A 16,857-nucleotide genomic window follows, 5' to 3' on the forward strand; every position below is an offset into this window, starting at 1 on the left:
ACAAAACTTGAAGGGTGGGTGGGAGGGAAATGCAGGAAGACACCGAGGCTCAGGAGTGTGGTTGTCTTACGACCGGATTCCTTTATTGATATTACCTACACATTTTAGGGGTTCTTGCTGTTTTAAATCCCATCTCAGATACTGTTTGGGATGAAGATCACACCTGACCCTAAGGGAACTAGAGCCTTTCTATCTGGGTGTAGTTCCGTGGAGGTGTGGTCCAGCTCCTGCTGGCCTGTGTCAGTTCCAACAGGCAAGGAGCACCAAAGACAAGTTCTAGCCTGGGTTAGGCTCCCTGGGCCCTGGCTGCTTCCTCTTGCACCGCCTGCCATAGTGCCCTGATGTTGTTCTGGCCAAAACCTGTGGCCCCCTGTCTCTGAATCAGCTCCAGGAAGAAAGTGTCTTCGGCGAAGAGGGACTTGGTGAAGACCTGAAGCAAAAACTCGTCTTTATCACCATCCAGCAGGATTCCCTGCCGTTCTAGAAGGCCAGGCTTGTGCCCTGCGGCTAGGATTTGTTCTTCTTTGCCGGGCTGTTGGTAATAAGCTTCAGGAGGAGTCAGAAGCCGGCATCCAGCCTTCTCCATTCCCTCAGAAGCGTTTATGATGTTAGGAGTGTACAGTCCTACGTGCTGCAGGCCTGGCCCCCCATGCCGGGTTAGAAATTGCTCTACCTGGTCCTGTTTGCTGTTGAGTCCCGGCAGGGACTCCGCCAGCACGAGGGTGGGGACAGTACTATTCGGCGGAGTCTGCAAGGCAGTAAGCCGTAGTCCCCCTCGCCCAGACCCTGCAGCCACCTTGAGGCCCAGCTCCGGATCCTCACCTGGGCTCAGCGGCAAGTGATGAAAGCCTAGGCAGTCGTGGAACCAGCGCATAAGTGTAGGGGAGCTGCCGGAGGTGCAGGCCAAGGTCAAGTGGTCCACGTGGCTGACCCAACCTGGGCCAGGTGTGCAAGGCAGAGGTCTGAACCCGGGCAGGAAGGATCCGCGATAGCCAGCACGCTGCAGCAACGTAAGGCTTAGATTACCAGCCGGAGAGCTGAGCACTGTGTAGGTGGCTGTGCCCTGTGCATCTCTCACCCTAGTGGGTGGTACCGGCATGATGCAGCCGCGAGCCGTCAGCGCGCGGGCGGCGCCGTCCACATCCTCCACGTCGAAGCACAGGTTCGTGGCACTGGGCACCGAATGATGCGGGTCCAGGCTGTACAGTGGCTCCTGGGGCCCGGTACCCTCATTCACTAGAAAGACAGCGTCCCCGCTGCGCAGGGCCAGCTGTCTCCAGCCGCCTGCTTCTCTCACCGCCAGGGGCTGGAAGCCGAAGAGACGATGTAGGTCCCTCGCTAGGGGCTGCCCAGCTGGCACATGGAAAGCGATGTGACACAGACGGCGGGCGGGCGCAGCCATGGCGAGCCCAATTGCCGGCCACCCGGATCTGTTTTTCTGGGGCCGCTCACTCGTTTAGAACTCCAAGACTCTTGGTTCAGGACTAGTAGTTGGAAGCCGGCGGAGTCCTGGTCTATCCGAAGAGCGTGTTTTCTGGGCAGAGGTCGCGAAGTCTAACTTTGGGGGACTGATCCTCTCTGCAGGGCCACCTCAGCCAGAAGCCGGCTGAGGACCTCAGGCTCTGCAGGGTAAATTGTATGAGAACCACGCGGACACTGTGCGGGGTGGACCAGGAGGTCGGGGTGGAGCCTGAGACTCCGCCTTTGACACTCCCTCCGTCCAGAACCTGTCTCCCGGAGTACAGTGGGCACGAAGGGCAGTTCCTTCACAGGGCCTTGGACCAGGTCACACCCTTGGGCAATGAGCCACCCCTTCCGGGGCCCGGGAAGTCACAATAGCCACCTTCACTCTGTGCCAGGCGCTCTCTTCCCGCGACCTTAGAGCTAAGGACTGCTTGTGTGTGGGAGGAGCCCCAGTCCTTTCTCTACAAATGGAATTTTGTTGGCCTGGTGTTTGTTCTTTACAATTCAGAAGTTTGTGTTCAAGAACGGGCTCTGTTAACGTTTTATTTATTTATTTTTCTTTGATTTAAGTTTTATTGCATTATGATGAGAAAAGATACATAATTTCAATTTATCTTATTTTTTAACATTAAAATATTTTTAGTGCCGGGCGTGGTGGCGCACGCCTTTAATCCCAGCACTCGGGAGGCAGAGGCAGGCGGATTTCTGAGTTCGAGGCCAGCCTGGTCTACAGAGGGAGNGGCGTGGTGGCGCACGCCTTTAATCCCAGCACTCGGGAGGCAGAGGCAGGCGGATTTCTGAGTTCGAGGCCAGCCTGGTCTACAGAGGGAGTTCCAGGACAGCCAGGGCTATACAGAGAAACCCTGTCTCGAAAAAACAAACAAAAAAAAAACAAAACAAAACAAAAATATATATATATATATTTAGTTACAGATTTTCAATTCCCAAACAGGGCAGAGAAATTGATAGAAGAGCAAGCGTTTACAGCTCTCTCTATTTGGCAATCTCCACTTCACCTGACTCTGACTCTTCAATTCTACTTCTAAGTCTAAGTGAGCTTTGGAGGGATTAGAAAACCACTGTGTTTTGTTTGTTGTTCCTGTAAGGAACGATTGCTCATTGCCTTAGTAGGTCTCCAAGAACTGCCCAGGCCTTCCTAAAGATATCAGCCAGGGGAACTCAAGATATGAGATCACTAGAATGAGGAAACTGGAAGTCTTGTGGGACTTCAGCTGGAAGGTTAGAGGACATTGAAAGGGCAAAATGTGGGAGCAAACCTGAGAGAAGATGCAGGCCAGACTCGGAACAATTGCGCTGAGAAGACATTTGAGAAGGTCACCATGCCCAGAAACTTATTTGTCAGGCAATGAGAAAAGGCTGCCATAGGGGGACCAGACTTAGACAAGGAGGCTTGTCGAGGTCAGGGCCTCTTCCTCTGACCAGTGATCAGAAGAACATGGATTCCAGAGCTAAGCAGCCCTGGGTTAGAAATATCTCTAACGTGTACTTACAGGACTTTGGTCATGTTGGATAATTTCTCCAAGTTTCCTTATCTACAAAAATGAGCTTTCTCTCACCCCAACGCTAGGGAGCAATGCTAGGGTCTCACACAGGCTGGGCAAGCACTCTACTTAATTACATGTCACCTCTAACCCAGATTGCTGTGGTTGAGACACTAAGTTTCCATCAATAGTAGCTGTAGCTACTGTTTTATTTTCATTACACAATATCAGTGCTACTTCCCAGAGGGTACTGTGTGTCTTTGAGGACCTGGGAATGGGCAGAGACTGCACTGACTTGGGTCAAAGATTAGGCAGCCAAGTCAAGGAACAGTTCTGATAATGATCCAGAACAAGCTCTGACTCCTTTCTGGGAGTCTTGAATAGCATTAATACCTGATCCCCTGTGGCTATACCTCCCCCTCCCCCTAAGGCTTGAACTCAGAGCCTTGTGAATGTTAGGTAAATACTCGTATTGACGTTAGTTTACATTCTAGCCCTTTCTTCTCCCATACCCCTTAGACCTCAGCTTCATTCCTCTAAGACTGTGGAAAGTATGGGGACTGCCTTAGGGAGGGGCGTGTGCTAGGTAGTGCCCAGCCTTACTGTTTTCTTGAATAATGCAACCTCACTGTAAATCTGTATAATCCCACCTCAGTTTTCACAAATCATATTGAGGCCGATAGTTACCCATGGTCTCACGCTAGAGCCTTAGACAGCTGCAGATAAAATGAAAGACTAGATAGTGTAACGCCAGTGGCCTCACCTTCCCACCAAAAAGCAAATGCCCCTGTTATCAGATCCTAGATTGTGCTCTTCCCCCCCCATCCCCGCCCCCCGCCCCCAGGCATACACAGCTAAGGAATCGAAACCTAGCAAGATACGGCTTTATCCCATGAACCTGGGTCTGATGGTGTAGGGCCAGGTGGCTTTGACCTGGCTTTTAGTGAGCTTAGGTCACATGACACAACCAAGACAGGAGTGTCACAAAAAGACTGTAGCCTCGATGACATCACATAGTAGGACCACTCCCAGAGCACTTAGGAAGGCCCTGATTTTGGTGGATTCTGAGGACCTGGAAATACTATGGCTATGACTGCTGGGGTGAAAAAGGGGTGCCTTCGGGTTTTTGTTTGTTTTGTTTTAAGATTTATTTTTATTTTATGTATGTGAGTACACTGACGCTGTCTTCAGACACACCAGAAGAGGGCATCAGATCTCATTATAGATGGTTGTGAGCCACCATGTGGTTGCTGGGAATTGTACTCAGGGCCTCTGGAAGAGCAGTCGGTGCTCTTAACCGCTGAGCCATCTCTCCAGCCCGGTGGCTTGAGTTTTTATAGTCAGGGCTCCACAATCTATACCCTCCAAGCCTTCCACCCAGTCTCAGAAGTTTGCTTTCAAGGGCTCCAAATACAAAAACCGTGAGTATAAACAAGGCCACTGCCCTTAGCGCCCCACTTGCTTAGGAAGGAGACCACAAGGATTATGGAGATGATGCCTGCCCTCTGCTTGGGCTACTTATGTTTGGGGTCAGCAAGACTAAAGTGAAACGGAGGAAGCCGTAGGGGCGGAAAAAGAGCCCACGGGCAAGAGAACAAGGTCGTGTCACTGCGGGAGCTTCCTGCTTTTTAAGTCCGCTAGGTCAGGTGAGGTAGGGGTGAGCTTGGGCTGTGGAAAGCTGAGACCAAGTCGTAGAACAGCGCCTAGGCTGCGGGTCTCGACGCTAAACCTAGCGGACTGCTGTAGCTCGCCGGCTTGCTAGTTCTTCCAGGCTCTAGCTCCGGCCCGGTCCGACCCCCGCCCCGGGTCCAGCCAGCAACCCGCTCCTTTAAGGATCAGCCACTCTGAAGCCCTCCCGGGTCCTCTCCGTGCTCTTTTACCTTTCTCTTCCGCCGGAAGCGGCTCCGGAAGCTACGGCAGTTTTGGATCCGCCTCCATTCTTCTCGCTTGTCTGCCGGGGGTTGGCCCAGAAAAACCTCAGAGAAGGTGACCTTAGTTTTCCTTCAAGTTGTGCATATACATAGACTATACATACTTACTAAGGAATTAAAACAACAAAACGTACAGAGCCTCATGTAGCCCAGACTGGTCTCTAATGCGTTTGTAACTGAGATCACTATGTCTGCCTCCAGAGTGCTGGGATTATATGTGTGCACCGCGCCTGGTTTATGAAATGCTAGGAATGGAACTTGGAACCTAAGACCCAATGCGTGCTAGGCAAGCATGCCACAAAAGGAGCTACATCCCCAGCCCCAACTTAACTGATTTTTTGCTGTTTTGTTTCTGGAGACAGGATGTCTTTGTGTAACCCGGGTTGTTCAGTAGACCAGGCTGACCTTGAAATCAGAGACCCTTCTGCCTGTCTCCTGAATGCTGGGATTAAAGGCGGCGTGGCCACCCCTGCCTAGCCCAATTTAACTTTTAAAGTGCACAGTAAGGTGGGAGTGAGAATATTCAAGCCAGGGTAGAGGCATCCCCGATGATTTCTTCCTTTAGTTGTAGAATGGGCCCCTAAGTGAAAGGAACCAGCAGGAGGGAGGGGAAGAAAGATGGGCGTGGATAGTGCTTCAATGTAAAGGGCCTGCTTCCCTAGCATACTAGAAGTCCCAGCCTGGTTAACACCCCAAACAGCAAAACCAAAGCAGAATGTCAAATACTGTACAATTCCACTTACATGAAGTCTATTCTGGAGTTGTTAGGATCATAGACACAGATGAATGGTGGCCTCCAGAACTGAGGAGGGGAAATGGGGAGTTGGGATCTTAGGAGTACAGTTTCACTTGCGGTTGTGGTGACCACCCTTGAACAATATCCTGGTTTTATTGTTTCTTTGAAACAGGGTCTAATTCTGTAGCCCAGGCTGGCCTTAACTTCCTGGCAGCCTTCCTAGTCAGCCTTCCAACACTAGGACCACAGGTGGGGGGCACAAAATACAGCTCTACACGTGTGTGTGTGCCAGCACGTGTGTGTCACAGACAGGTGGGAAGTGGAGGACAACTTCCAGGAATTCTCTTCTTCCACTGTGTGTCCTGGGCTGGAACTCAGGTTGTCAGGTCTGGGGACCCCTACCTGCTGAGCTCCCTTGCTGGTCCAGTTGTCATTTGAAAATTACACACACTAGCCAGACCTGGTAACACAAGCCTGTGACCCCAGCTGCTCCAGAGGCTAATTCAGGCCTTCAGAGCGAATGTAAGGACAGTTGGGCAACTTAGAGAGACCGAGGATACTGCTCAATTGAAGGGCCGGGCGTGGTGGTGCACGCCTTTAACCCCAGCACTTGGGAGGCAGAGGCAGGCGGATTCCTGAGTTCAAGGCCAGCCTGTGAGTTCCAGGACAGCTAGGGCTATGCAGAGAAACCCTGTCTCGAAAAACCAAAAAAAAAAAAAAAAAGGACACTTGGCTGGCATGTATGAGGACCCAGGTTCTATCTTCAGTACCATGAAAATAATAAATAAACAAACAAACAAATAAAAGAATCTATCTACACAGGCAGGTAAGTACTTTTAATAGCTTGGGTGAACTTACTCTAATTGTCTGCAATGTGCTAATTAGACTTTCCCCAGCCACGCCGACCTATAAGGCTCCGACATCATCAACGGATTTTATGTTGCTCGGTACTCAGTCTTTAGCTCTTACAACTGTGGAAAGGTTTGATGTAGTTGACCATTCTCTCCTCCTTGTCTGTGCCCCAGTTCCATGGTGCCGTGCCCACTCCCCCACTGGCCCTGTTGCATCTCTTCTGCCAGCTTTTGTGTATCATCTTTTATAGAGACAGGGTCTCCCGTAGCCTTGGTTAGTCTTGAGCTCACTGTATAACTGAGGAAGAAGACGCTGAACTCCGGGTCCTCCTGCCTCTACCACCCAAGTGCTGACCCCTATGCCTGTTCTTAACTATCCTAGCTGTTCACTGTCCTCCTCCAGATGTCTCTCTTGCTGACATTGTTTAGCTGCTCTTCTGGCTTGGATGGGTCCCTCAAAGTCCACCATACCCAACACTGTAGTCTTATCCTCTTGGCAGCTGCCTGAGCCAGAGACCTGCACATGCCAGATCCCCTCCCAACACCACAGTCCTCACCTCGAGGTGTGTCCCGGTTCTGTCTCTGTAATGCCTCTGACTCCTCAGCTCTTTCCTCTTCCATCTCCACTATTTCCCATAACTGGGGCAATACAGTAACTTTAAACTGCCTTCAGGGACTTGAGTAAGAACTGAGAGGTGAGGTCTAGTTTCCTGCCCTGCTTGAAATTCTTCAGTCAAGTCCGACTGTGCTTAGGCTCAGGCTCAGGACAGAACTATTTCCTGATGAACTTGCCTGCCTTTTTGTTTTTTAATTGACTTATTTCCCTCTGCTCCCCTAACCTTCAAATGAAATGTATTTACTTTGTGCATGGAGTGTGTATAGACTTTAGGTCTGCTCTTGTCATGTTGCATGTGGGGGGGGGGAGGGGGGGAGGACTATCGTGGGGAACTGGTTCTCTCCTTTCATCCTGTGGATCCTGGGGAATCAAACTCAGATCCTCAGGCTTGGCCCCTTACCTGCTGATCTTTCTCACTGGCCCGCTCCTGCTTGGTGTTTGTTAGTTTCTTATTAATATTCTCATCCCCCATAATATAATTAGATCCTGTGAGGGGTTTTTGTTTGTTTGTTTGTTTTGGGGGGGGGTTCGAGACAGGGTTTCTCTGTATAGCCCTGGCTATCCTGGAACTCACTTTGTAGACCAGGCTGGCCTCGAACTCAGAAATCCACCTGCCTCTGCCTCCCCAGTGTCCCCAGTGCTGGGGCTAAAGGCGTGCGCCACCACGCCTGGCAATCCTGTGAGGTTTTATGTTACCACCCAAGCTCTTGTCTTTGCTGCCTGAATGTTTTCCCTTGGACTGACCTGGTAAACATTTTCTTAATCAGTAGACATCGGCACAAATCCCAGTTGACTGAAATGTCTTCTCAGATCCTTGGGATTTTTGCTTCGTGTCTAGCATAAGAGTTGGCATGTGCTGAGAGGTCAGTAAATATTTATGAATGAACCAACTAAATAAAGCCCTTAAGGGCCAAATAGGTCGTTCGAAAGTTGCAGTTTTTCATATGACCTCTAGGTGTCACCATTGGCCTCATTTTAACCAGCTCTTGCCCTGGCTTCCAGGAGAGGTGCTGGTCTGGTCTACCCGCCCAGCAAGCTAGGAGGGGTGATGTACAACCCAGATTCTTCCCCGAGATTTGAAATCTCCCTCCTCCCTGGAAAGGCTGCTTTGATAGGGTGGTGACTTACCATCCCAGATTCTTCAGGGCTGAATTTTAGACACTTTAAAGAAAACTGAATGCTAAACCTAAGAAGGAACCTGGATGGGGATTCGTCAGTGGTGTTCGCCACTTGGTTTTTTTTTCCCCTCAAGGAGACAGAATCTCAGTCTCACAATGACTACTGTCTTACAGGATAGCCTGGAATTCAGGAGACTGACTGGGAACTCACATTCCCGGGACAATGTTGTCCTAGCTTCCCAACTTGCTTGGGTTATAGGCATGGGCCACGAAGCCAAGCAAAGATCCATGCCTTTAAACTCAGCACTGGGGAGGCAGAGATCTACCGATCTCTGTGAGTTTGAGGCCAGTCTGGTCTCCATAATGAATAATGGCTAGCCAGGACTACATAGCAAAACTGTGTCTCGAAACAAACTAAGACAATCCCAGATAAATAGAGAAGATTATGTTTATGTCCTAGTTTACATTAATACAACACCTCACCCAGAGTTTGAGTTCCTTAAATGGCTACAACAAAGGCAAGGCAAAACTCCTCTTCTTCCCAGGCACATTGTACAATTTATCTATTCATTCAAAAGTTGTATTTTATTTATTATTATTGTTGTTAGTGTGTATGCAGTGTGTGTGTGTGTGTGTGTGTGTGTGTGTGTGTAGGTTGGAGGCAACCTTGGGGAGTCAGTCCTTCCTCCATGGATTCTGGGGATTGAACCATCTCAATGGTTTCTCTTAAGTTGAGCTTTCGCTACAAATTCCGTATTAAACAAGAACTGGTTGTGTATAGACTTAGTTCTGACTTGAATGGACAGTGGCCACACAATAGTCTGGCAGCCACATATCTACTCCCTGGGACATATAATAAGCCAATTTTCGTATCTTTTCATGTTATAAAACAAAATTCAAACACCCCTCAAACAGTTTTAATTAATTAATTAATCAATCAGTCAGTCAAGACAGGGTGTCTCTTTGAAACCTTGGCTATCCTGAAACTTACTGTATAGACCAGGCTGGCCTTGAACTCGCAGAGATCCATCTTCCTCTGTACTGGGACTAAGGGTGTATGCTTAGCATTGCCCTGACTTCCTTTGATGATAGATTACAACATGGAAGTGTGACTCAGATAAACCCTTTTCTCCCAGGATGCTTTTAGTCTTGGTGTTTTATCACAATAGAAACCTTAAGACAATGACCTTGAGAAAGTCATTTAACCCCTAAATATTAACTTCCTCAACTGATAGAGATAATATATATACGTCACAAGTTTGTTTTGAGGCCTAAAATTGGCCAAGCTATATATTTAATGCCATAAACATTTACTGAGCAATTATTGCTTGGCCAACCAGGCTTAAGTTGCGTTGTAAACAGTGCGAGCTCACTTGGCCCTGCGTGTTATGTGCTTTCATTGTCTGAGCTCTGCAGATGCAAAGGCTGGGGCTGGAGAGCTTTAGTAACTTGCCCGCCACAGTCTCAGAGCTGTCAAATGGTGGGATGGGGTTTTAGACCTGGGCAGTTAGGCTCCAGTTAGTTCCCAAGCACCATCTACTAAGCCAGGATGCCATATGGAGCAGGGCTGAATAATGAATAGCTATTATGCTCATTGTAATTTAGCCTTAAGTGCTTTTTATATCCATGGTGCTAAGTGTTAATTATTAGTGTATTTGGATGCAACATTTATCCTTTTTGTTCCTATTTTTTCCACAGCCATGGCAACAAAGGGCCCTGTACTTTCTATAGAGGAGCACCCTGCCTTTGTCTGATCCAGTCCGGTGCTCCTCCGTCTCTGCAAACAACAAAAGATGTGGCCACCCGGCTGGCTTCCCCGCCCCCACTAGAGCGCTAACCGAGACTGAGGCAGGTACAGCTCAGCAGACCAGGAGCAGGCCTCACAAGTGAGGTCATGCTTAATAAACTTGATTAATTTCTTTGAGCAGCAGCCTTGCAAGAGGACAAGGGTGAAACAAGAGACAGTAATTCATCCTGATTTCGAGGTGCAAGAATACAGCTACAACCAGCAGAGATTTTTGTGAAGATGCTGTTGGGGCCTGGAGAGTCCCCTGGGGCTCAGCCATGGAAGCAGCAGGAAAACTCAGGGACAGGGACATATTTGCTCATGATGGCTTAGTGAAAAGGGAACCCGTACAGGGGACAGAACACGGACCCTCTAAGTCGTTGAACCAAGACACAGTCTCCTGCTTGGATCCCTTGAAATGTGTCCTCAGCATTTCGATCTGATAACAGTAAAGATAATCCTAGCTGCAATACTGTGTATAGAGTGCTTTAAGACAGTCTAAGAAAACTGGACATGGTGGCTCACCCCTTTCATCTCAGCACTTGGGGAGGCACAGGCGGATCTCTGTGACGTCAAGGCCAGCCTGGCCTACAGAGTGAGTTCGAGGACAAGGACAGCAAGGGCTACATAGAGAGACCCTATCTCAGAGAAAGAAAGAAAGAGAGAGAGAGAGAGAGAGAGAGAGAGAGAGAGAGAGAGAGAGAGAGATTATATACAACAGGGACTCAGGGACTCCAATACCTAGGCCTCTTCTTGCAGGCTCACTCTGAGTTGACTGTATCAGTACCTGAGTTTAGTGGAATGTCTCTTCCAGCAGGCGGGAGGCCTCTCCACAGCAGGAACCAGACTTCCAGCAGAGTTGGAATAGGAAACAGCAGGATCCTGCGTGTCCCTCGCTCTGAGCATGCGCACGCACGGCCACATGCACCTTTAGCTCCTATCTGCGCATCTTGGAGGAAGACCTCTGAGCATGCGCACGCACGGCCACATGCACCTTTAGCTCCTATCCGCGCATCTTGGAGGAAGTCCTCTAGAGAAGACACATAGTTGTTTCCCTTTCTTCTCTTCCAGCCCAGCTGCTTAGTACAAACCTTTCATATTTTTTTCTCATTCTTCTTGCAGGTATTGCTGTAGGAATGAGGCCATGCCGTGGTCTTTCTCGGTGAAATTCATAGGATTGTCTTAGGCACGGTCAGTTGCTTTAGCAGAATATCATAGACTGGACAGCATAAACACTTTTCTTTCAGTTCTGAGTCTGAGATCAAAGCACTTGAAGATTCCGTGTCAGGTGATGTCATGCCTCTGGTGGCCATCTACTTGATAGGATTTCATATGGAATAAAGAGGGCTTGAGAGCAGCCCGGTCCTTTTTGTTAAAGCACTAATCCCATTGATGAAAGTTTTACCCTTCGCCTCGCCTCTCCTCCTCAAAGGCCCGGTCTCCTGACCTTTTTACCTTGGTGGTTAGGATTTTACCTTGGTGGCTATATTTCATCAACAGCAAAGATGCCATCGTGGAGAACTAGGAATCTTGTCCCTCAACAGCACCCCGCCTTCTAACCCCGGAGGCCACGGTAACTCTGAGCTTCCTCCGAAAAGGTAAATCAAGGCCATTATCTGAGTCTTTTCAATCACAGTATCCATGACTGTGTAGAGAGCACCCTTACTGGTGAGACCAGGGTAGCCTCGTGATTTTTGTGGGCTCCTTCCTAGATTAAAAGGTTCCTTTGTGATGTGAAGGACGAAACCCGGGGCCTCAGACACAGGCTGGGTGTGCACTGTACTACTGAGGTAGATCCGATTGTGTATGTGTGTGTGCGCGTGTATATGTGTGTGTGCGTGTGCCTGCATGCATGCTGCAGTGCACATGTTACTGCAAGAGGACAACTTGCAGGAGCCACCTTTCCTACCATTCGGGCTCCAGGAATCTAACAGGTCATCCGTCTTTGTGACAAGTGCCCCTCCCTACCTGCTGACCCACCTTCCCAGCTCAAGTTATATTTTGTGACCAAATTGGCATGAAGTTGAAAATATTATAACTAGGACACCATTGGCTTAAGAGATAGCTTTCCTTCAAGCACATTGAAGTATTTTTGCGAATCCTGAGTACTGGAGGCACCTAACACATCCTAATAGGCTGCCTGGAGAACAGCTCCCAAGCGAGATGCTCATCTTCAGCCCTCACCTCTTGCCTTCTTTGGCTTGTTTATTTGAAACTCGGTCTCACATAGCCCAGACTGGTCTCGGAATCAGGAGCTGAGGATGACTTTGGACTCTTGGTCTAGCCTCATCGAAGTCAGAGAGGACTTACCTGAGTCTTGACCTTATAAAAGGTAACATCTGTGATTCTTCGTTGGATCTCAGGACATTACACAAAGTGTGCACTCGAGCGCGCACACGCACACACAGAGCAAGTTTCCAAAAAGTCTTTGTTAGGTAAATGAGAGTGAACAAATCTGTCTGCTCATTATACCCACTGGGATGTTAAATGTTACTCCAGTTGCTTAAGTGGCCGTGAGTGGTATAACTGTGGCAGAAGGGAAAGTCTGAACTATGTCACGTCAGTCCAGGAGGTACAGGATCTACTGTGCTATTGTTTGCTCATGTTTACATTTTCTTCACAAAAATATGTTTTTCTGGTTTACAATTCTGTGTGTTTTCCACCCAAGATGGAGTTTCTCTGTGTAGCCTGGCTGTTCTGGAGCTCAGACTGGCCTGGAACTCAAGAGATCCACCTGCCCCTGCCTGGTCTGCTGGTGCCACTGCCACCTAGCTTGTTTACAACTTTGTGGTCATTTAAGGGTGTGGCTTATTCTATGAAATACCGACTAGGTGTCTGTTCTGGCCCTCCGGTCAGGCATCTTCCTGGGATGCAGTCAGAGTTTAGAGCATCACTTCCCAGATTTCTTTGCTGCTAGTGTTAGTTTCCATCAAGCAAATGCAATCATGCTGAGTTGAGCAGGGGGAGGTGGAAGGGGAGCCTGGGGCGTTTATCTTGCTTCTCCAGATGGCTAGAAGGTGATGCATTCTAGACCTAGACATGCAGGAAATGACATCCTCATCTGATGTGACAGAGGCACACGATTCCAGAGCGAGTGACTCTAGGGTTCTGTCTGGTTCACGCATCTGGCACTCTCTCATTCTGGTTATGACCGTCCCCGAATCCCAGCTATGTGAAGTGGAGAGTTATTTCTGGAAGACCAGGTTCCAGATGGTCTTCAGCCCATCTCAGGACCCTGGACTCATCTCATACTTTCCTAATAAGCCCCTTTCTGTGCAAGGGGGTAAGTTATTTTCTCTGCCACCGACCCCTAACCAAAGAATCTGGAAGTTACTATGCAGCTGACAAGATGGTCTACCTAGTGATCGTGCGTTATTATACAGATATAGCAATATTTATGAAACTTCAATACTTGATTGTCAGACCCAGTTTCAAACAGAAGTACACACTCCTGCAATCATTTATGTATCAGGTTTTTTTGTTTTGTTTTTGGTATTTCGAAACAGGGTTTCTCTGTGTNGCCCTGGCTGTCCTGGAACTCACTCTGTAGACCAGGCTGGCCTCGAACTCAGAAATCCACCTGCCTCTGCCTCCCAAGTGCTGGGATTAAAGGCGTGCGCCACCACTGCCTGGCAGGTTTTGTTTTAAATCTTATCAAATTCCGGGGCCTGGAGATATTGCTCAGTTGTTAAGAGTACTGATTGCTCCTCCAAAGGACCTAGATTCAATTCCACAGCTAACAACTGTCTGTATCTGCCAAGGGGATACGATGCCTTCTTCACCGCTGTGGGCACTGCGTGCATGTGGTACTCAGACACATGTAGACAAAACACTTGCACACATAAGTAAAAGTAAAAAAAAAAAAATCCCCAGGTGATGGCGACACATGTATCCATTCCCAGCACTGGAAAGGCAGAGGCAGACAGATCCTGTGAGTTCAAGGCCAGCCTGGTCTGCATAGTGAGTTCCAGGACAGCCAAGGCTACATAGAGAAACCCTGTCTTGAAAAACCTAAATAAATAAATAAATATTTCCATTGGCTCTATTTAAGACAGTGGTTCTCAACTTGTATGTCGCAACCCCTTTGGCAAACTTCTAGCTCCAAAAAAAATTTACATTATGATTCATAACAGTAGCAAAATTAGTTATGTAGTAGCAACAACAACAACAACAAAAAATCTTACTGTTTGGGTGTCACCAGAACATGTGGAGCTGTAGTAAACGGCTGCAGCATTAGGAAGGTTGAGAGCTACTGCTGTAAGAGACAGGTGGACCAACGCAGGAACCTTCCTAGACTAAATTCTAGAATTCTGAGTAAAGCCTATAAAAGCCCATCCTGGGTCAGACAAGTCGCATCCACTGGAGAATGCCAGTCACCTTGTTTTGTGTGTAGAGGGTACCCCTGTAGCGCAACAGTTTGTGTAACACAATGTGACCCAACGTGACGTCCTTCCAAGCAGCCATCCTGCATCAGCCACTGTGTTACCTCATGAGAACCCGGCAGTACTGCCCCTGCAAACTCGTAGATTGTGGGTGGAGGGAGGTAGATCCTGAGAAGTCTAGAGGTAAGTTAATGTCTCCATTGTAAGAATGGCCATAGAGTGCTTTCTAGAGCTGAGGAAATGGTTGACTTTGTGAAGTGCTTGCTGTGCAAGCATGAGGACCTAGCCCAAGCTAGAGCCTCAGAATCTATATCCAAATCTGGCTGAGTCATTCCTATGATCCTAATACTGAGGAAGCAGAAACTGGAGTTTCCCTGGTGCTGATTGGCCAGCCAGCATAGCCATTCAGTGGGAGGCCTTGTATCAAATAAATATGGTGGAGGGGCTGGAGAGATGGCTCAGATGTTAAGAACACTAGCTGTTTACAACTGTCCATAATTCCAATTCCAAGAGCTCCAGCTCCCTTCTGAATTCTTACAGCATCAGGCACATACACGGTGCATAGGTACATGCAGGCAAAGCCCTCAGACACCTAAGTAATAAAGATAGAATCTTTAAAAGACAGGGAGGAAATTGGTAGAGTTAGACACTGCACACAACTTCTGTTGTATGTGTGCATCCACCCACAAATATATACACACACACATGCACACACACACACACACACGAACATGTATCCCCACAAACACATATACACACTATGCTGATTTTAAGCACATTAGACCAGAGGACAACAAATTATAACCCACAGGCCAAATCCACTCACCTGTTTCTGCGAGCGTGGTTCTATAGGAACATAGCTATGCTATTTGTGTTATAGCGATTGCTCCTTTTTTTTTTTTTTTTTTTTTTTGGTTTTCTGAGATAGGGTTTCTCTGTGTAGCCCTGGCTGTCCTGGAACACACTCTGTAGACCAGGCTGGCCTCGAACTCAGAAATTCGCCTGTCTCTGCCTCCCAAGTGCTGGGATTAAAGGCGTGCACCACCATTGCCCAGCGCAATTGCTGCTTTTCAACAAGCAGATCACCACTGACTTGTGAGGCAGACAAACTCTATGAAACTTACCGACTAGCTCAGTTGCCGGTCACTCTAAAGAAGATGGAGTTGTTGGTGGCCTCGGGGTCACCTGGGTGCTTTTCAGGCCCCCCTCTATCTTTGCCTGCTGGATGAGAATCCACTTTTTAACCAGATCACCAGGTGACTTTGGGACACACTGAAGTTTGAGAAGTGCTACAGTAAACTCAGTGGGCACAACCTGATTGAAGCTCTACCCTGACACAACGTCCGTTGAGGCTGGTGGACATATGCACTGGCCCAGGCAGAGTAGGTTAGGGGTTTAGTGTGCCACTCACTATCTCTGCATTTGATGCAATGATTTCTTTTTCTGACATTCTCAGGTCAGAGTGCCATTGGTCATCAGCCAGAATCTTTACTATGCATCTACCTGGACAGAGACTACAGTCTCTTAACTATCTGTACGCCCATTTGATAGAGGGCATAGCCTGTATTTGACTATACAATTAACTATAGGTGTGGACAGATTAGCATATCTGTGGCCCTCACAGAATTATGGAGTTTTAACACTTCATCTAGTTCTTTCTAAAACCTCATAGGTGGCTGCTTTACTCTCCACTCAAAAACCAACGGTTAGAGAGAGTAAATGATTTACTCAAAGTCATATATGGCGGAGCTGGAAATTGAGCGTCTGTTTTCTGACACTGTAGTTTATGTGCAGTACTGCCAGACATGATGGTGGGAGATCATAATCTAAATTAGATCTCCAGCCAGCAAACCCATGTTTTATAGATAAGAAATATTGTTCTTCTCTCTCACTTCCCAGATGTAACCAAGATGATCCTGAAAGATTGAGGAAGACTGGAAGTGAGGTCCAAACTCTTCTCCCGGCTCCTGCTCTTCAGAAAGGACGAACCTTCCACCTTTATCTGTGAAGAAGAGAAAGGGTGACTCTAGCAACCCTGTTCCTTTCAGATACCTAAAGTGGGAGGAACCTCTGAGGCTGGCAGTAGGATGAGACTTAGGGAGGAGAGGGCTCAGGGCTCATGTAGTCCCTGGGCCATGTCCTCCATTAGCTGCTTCCTTCACTGCCACTCAAGGGAAGAAGGAAGGCATCATGTTGGCTCACTGTTGAAGAGGGGACACAGTGGCAGCGTGTGAGGTGGTCACGTTGTGTCAGCAGTCAGGAAGCAGAGAGAGGTGATCGCTGGTACTCAGCTTAGCACATGGGAAGTGCTGCCCACAGGGCTGGAGAGATGGCTCAGTGGTTAAGAGCACTGACTGCTCTTCCAGAGGTCCTGAGTTCAAACCCAAGCAACCACATGGTGGCTGTACTGGCTATTTTTGTGTCAACTTGACACAGCTGGAGTTATCACAGAGAAAGGAGCTTCAGTTGAG

The 16,857-nt window shown here is 48.3% G+C and overlaps 1 protein-coding gene and 1 long non-coding RNA gene across 2 annotated transcripts; one reads left to right on the top strand and one right to left on the bottom strand.

The window, feature by feature from the left end:
* Positions 1 to 56: 56 nt before the first annotated feature.
* Hpdl (4-hydroxyphenylpyruvate dioxygenase like) lies at positions 57 to 4,906 on the bottom strand. The gene is made up of 2 exons (XM_021161132.2): positions 4,847 to 4,906; positions 57 to 1,622 (listed from the first exon to the last, which is right to left on the bottom strand). Exon 2 carries the CDS (start codon positions 1,400 to 1,402, stop codon positions 287 to 289), a length of 1,116 nt encoding a protein of 371 aa, XP_021016791.1. The 5' UTR covers positions 1,403 to 1,622; positions 4,847 to 4,906; the 3' UTR covers positions 57 to 286.
* Positions 4,870 to 10,474, top strand: LOC115030903. The gene is made up of 2 exons (XR_003836507.1): positions 4,870 to 4,952; positions 9,917 to 10,474. It is a non-coding gene; the product is annotated as an uncharacterized LOC115030903 (long non-coding RNA).
* The last annotated feature ends 6,383 nt before the right edge of the window (positions 10,475 to 16,857 follow it).

Source organism: Mus caroli, chromosome 4 (assembly GCF_900094665.2).
Source record: "Mus caroli chromosome 4, CAROLI_EIJ_v1.1, whole genome shotgun sequence".
In the NCBI taxonomy this organism is placed as follows: domain Eukaryota; kingdom Metazoa; phylum Chordata; class Mammalia; order Rodentia; family Muridae; genus Mus; species Mus caroli.

Excerpts from the sequence above, each read along its gene's own strand:
- Hpdl (XM_021161132.2), bottom strand. The coding sequence starts at position 1,402 with ATGGCTGCGCCCGCCCGCCGTCTGTGTCACATCGCTTTCCATGTGCCA.